The following is a 4,235-nucleotide window of genomic DNA, read 5'->3' on the forward strand; positions in this document are numbered from 1 at the left end:
AAACTATTTTCCATATGTCTAATTGAGGATGACGGCTTAAAATACGTTATCTACACTTAGATCATATTTGCAATAAGACATTTACAAATAGAAAAATAAATCACCACTTCATGATCAAAGAGAAAATTTTCGTTCTTTTGCATAGACAAGTCACCCAACCACTGCAGTTGTGGTAGCCATTTCAATATTAAATGACTTAAAATTCTAAATAAAAAAAAGTTTTTTTGAAAATAGTTTTCTTTCTTAACCGATTCGATTTTAGTCTTCATATAAAATTTGATTTTTCGATATTTGTGAGGATTTCCACGAATTTTAATTCACGGGAGAAGAAAATTTGAAGCTGGACTTTTTCTTATAGTATTGTGAAGTTCGAATTTAGATGATCAGTTTCTAGCTAGCTTTTCTTATATCCTTATTTAAAACATAGTGAATAGAGGGGACTATCTATGGACTATCTCCCTCTACCAACTATGTTTAAAATAAGCAGCTAAGAATCTTTAAAATGAGCAGTGTTAGATGATCACAACAAAAACTTTTTTTAAATATTTTTTTACCGGCTTTGGTATTTTTTGGTTTGTCGGCTTGCATTCTAATAAACCCATAGGTTGTAACTCTTTTTGTTTACACTTATTTTATTAGTAAATTGATTAAAATCTTCATGAAAGACCCTAAATTCCCCTTATTGTCTACCACTTTAAGACAACTGTAATAACCAATTATGAAACTTTCACTGAGTTTTTCACAATCTGCTTTATTATTTCCCCCCTTTAAAATGGAATGAATAATCCAGGTTATAAAGCCGAGTGAAGCTTGATATAATTCATCGGATTAGTTGTTCATTGTCATGCGATCGCTACCCTTAGCTTGGATGTTATTATAAGTAGCATCATAATTTCTTCTATAGAATTAGCGAAGACTTCTTCGAGCCTTTGCACCTGCAGCCACAACGCCTGCGGAAATACCTTCATAAATGCGATGAATTACTTCACTAAACAGCTAAGACAAAAAACGTGTTACAATAACCTTTCTTTGACGTTGTTCCTTCATTTTAAACAATTCAGAGAAACCTTCGTTTACAGAGAGCTTACGATTCATCTTTCTTATGCCATCGATCTTTTCACCTTTTAGTAGAAGCATTATACTTGCCGACCAACAAGTATAATAAATTGTTAAGTTATGCAAATAACGCATTACTGACCCAATTTGCTCTAACGTTCAATTGGTTGTTGTCAAAGGACTTTATAAATACACTTCACAGACGGTCTTCACAGAAGTCTAAATATAAACTAGAGCGTAGCTCAATTGTACATCCAACATGAAGAACTCATCTTAAGTACTCCCCTTAAGTAATTCTTTATGTGCCGGCTAGCAAAATAGACTCTGAACATCCGATTAACTAAATAAAAATGTTTTGCTTTGTCAGGAGTAGAAACCTAAAATTGACAGAATACCACCTGGAATGGTTTTCAATATTCACCAAAGGAAACATAAAAATACCAATATCTTAACCGCCCTTGATAATCCCTCTACACCTATTTACAGTGTCATAATTACCCAGTGTCATAATGAATCTAGGAACAATACCTATTCCAATTGTTAATCTGTATCAGGTTCTATTCCCCACATTTTATAGAAGTCATATTCTTTGGCGATTTGTATAGCAGAGTACGCCACTCCACAAGCACATCCGAATATTCCGATCAGGATTATACATGTATCGAGCATAATGTGATACCATGGAAGTGTCTTGTGATGGAGTTTTATATGAAAAATACACGGGAAGACATACACTAGACATGTTCCTGTTAGTCCACCCACGAAAGACATCAGAAGACCAAAATGAGGCACAAATATAGCGACGATTATTGAGGCAATTATGATGACAACCCTGGATACAAGCTTGGGGGTGCAAACCTTGCAGCATTTTAGAGGCTCATTGCCTAGTTTTCTCAGCAACGGTATATCGAGCTCGTTCTCGAAGATATGGTAGAGGGTGAACATCGGTACCACATAGAAGAGGAGAGCGGTGGTAATGACAGCGATGGAAAGAAAAACACGGAACGGACTGTGCGGAAGGCTGAGTGTCATGATCTGTTCTGTGTGCTTCCCGAAGCAAAAGAAAACCAGAATTCCATAGTTGTACTTGATTATAGTAACCAGGGTATAGGTGAAATTCATCATTGCGTTAAATTCAGCCGGGTATCGCATGGACGTTTCGATTGCTGGAAGATAGGCAGTCGAGGAGTATGTGACTGTAATGATTCCCATTGCAATGCAAATATGCCTGAAATTGAATGCTGGGAAGTTGTGGGCTTGCCATTGCTTGTGGTGGTACAGGCTGTAGCCAAGCACACATGTAGAGGACCCCATGGCAACGATCACAGTCAAGAGACTGATGTATGAGATGTGTCTCATGGTGCGCACATAAGCAACTGGGAGAACAGCAAGAGAAATAAGAGTTATCCAAACACTCTCAGAAATCCCACTATCCGGGAATGTGTGATGCATCACCGTGCCACACATGATAAGAAACAAGATGCAATGGGAGAATTGTTCAACGAAATTCACTATGTGTACCATCTGCTTCCCATATCGTGGCCAAAACGCTTCTCCTAAATCAGCATAGCTACGCTTTTCGAAGCATCCTTCGGGGGTATTCTCGTGAAGGCATTTTATGAGGATTTTGCCAGTGTAGTTTCCGAGAATTCCAATCAAGATGATCATTATAACGCCCCAGTATCCTGTGAGACGTATTACGTATGGCATAGCAAGGATTCCTGTACCCATATTGGCGTTAAATATATTGAAAAAAGTCTGAAATGAATGTGTCTTTACAACTTGGTCTTCCTCTTCATCTTCAAAGCTTTTACTTTTGGAAAGCAGAGGCTCTTTGTCTTCCATTTTCTTCAGGACAAAATCACGGTTGATACCACCGTCAGTCAGGTCATAACATGTGTAATAAGTTTTTCGTGGAGTAAATGTAGTTATTGAATACTTTCAATTACTTGACTTTAAACTCTTTCTTGTCATATGTGACCCACCTAGTACTTCAAAGTGACATGGGTGCTTGTAGTTCAGGACTTGAGTATAGAGCTACGCTAGTCGGTTTGGTAAACAGGAAGAGATGGTCAGAACACCAAGTAAAGTGTCCGTTCTACTTGTTTGTGTAGGTGCGACGGGAAGCTTTGTTCTCTATGAGAATGGGTAATATATTTATCCCAAAATTAACGAGTTGTTGGTTTACCAACCAATTACGACTCTTCAGGAAAAGATTCTGACCAATGATGTGTTTCACTTGAAAAAAGCGATAAAATAAAATAATTTGCACCTGCTGGTGCTAAACTCTGTACTTCAAGATACTTTTATCCCTCTTTATTCTCTAAACGTTGTTTCCGCGATAGTATCTTCATTTGCTTCTATTAAATTGATTCTGGATTCCTTCTTACTAAATTCCTTAAGACTGCCGTGGTCTAACTTAAAGAAGATCCGAAACGACCAAAAGATTTATTTTAAGTAATGGAGGCGTTGTGCGAAGCTATTTGTACATTTGCATTGTAGAACAGCCAGTTGGCTATTAATTATTAAGCATCACCATTTTATCCTTCGAATAGTCTTTGATCTTCTTAATTAACTGACCTACAAAACGAAAAATAGAGACTGTTTGGTAACTAGGCTGCCCACCAAACACTCTTGGCGATACAACGAGATAGGGAAAAATATCAATTAGTGAAAATACACATGAAATATTTTGTTTGTTAGTCATAATTTTTGCCGAGTGTACAGCCAAAACGCTTGCTTTCCTATACGTAGCTGATTGAATCATCTTTTTCGCTTATGACATTAAGTTCACCATAGGCGTTCAGTTGTTGACAATGCAAATATTTCGCATGACAGAGACTTTCGTTAGTATAGCTGAACTCCCTTTTCTATGTATCTTAAAATATCGTTCGCAATTTTTTTTATCTAACGACGAATATAACTTAAGAAGCTATTTTCTAAACTGTTAAAACACGCCCATTCTTCCGTTAAAAATTTTTTCCGGCTCCCCCGCGTTTTTACTTCCCGCGTTATTGAAATCTCTTTTTCCGCTTGTTTTTTAAACAGTACTGAGTCCAAAAATGGTTCCGTTCCTTTTCAAGAATATTTTTATTAAAAACTATAGCATGTTTTTCATATATAGGTTACAACATCGTTGATGATTGCATTTGATTGATGACTAAAAACGAATATGTAGA

At 36.7% G+C, this 4,235-nt stretch overlaps 1 protein-coding gene across 1 annotated transcript; it reads right to left on the minus strand.

The window, feature by feature from the left end:
- Positions 1-731: 731 nt before the first annotated feature.
- Positions 732-3,189, minus strand: LOC116298441 (vesicular inhibitory amino acid transporter-like). The gene has a single exon (XM_031706919.1). The coding sequence runs from the start codon at positions 2,899-2,901 to the stop codon at positions 1,597-1,599; it is 1,305 nt and encodes a 434-aa protein (XP_031562779.1). The 5' UTR covers positions 2,902-3,189; the 3' UTR covers positions 732-1,596.
- Between the last annotated feature and the right edge of the window lie 1,046 nt (positions 3,190-4,235).

The sequence above is a fragment of the Actinia tenebrosa genome, unplaced genomic scaffold (assembly GCF_029948245.1).
Source record: "Actinia tenebrosa isolate PJP-AT-01 unplaced genomic scaffold, QUT_ActTen_1.0 PGA_scaffold17__23_contigs__length_9995812, whole genome shotgun sequence".
In the NCBI taxonomy this organism is placed as follows: domain Eukaryota; kingdom Metazoa; phylum Cnidaria; class Anthozoa; order Actiniaria; family Actiniidae; genus Actinia; species Actinia tenebrosa.

Coding starts and splice junctions, on each gene's coding strand:
- LOC116298441 (XM_031706919.1), bottom strand. CDS start 2,901: ATGGAAGACAAAGAGCCTCTGCTTTCCAAAAGTAAAAGCTTTGAAGAT.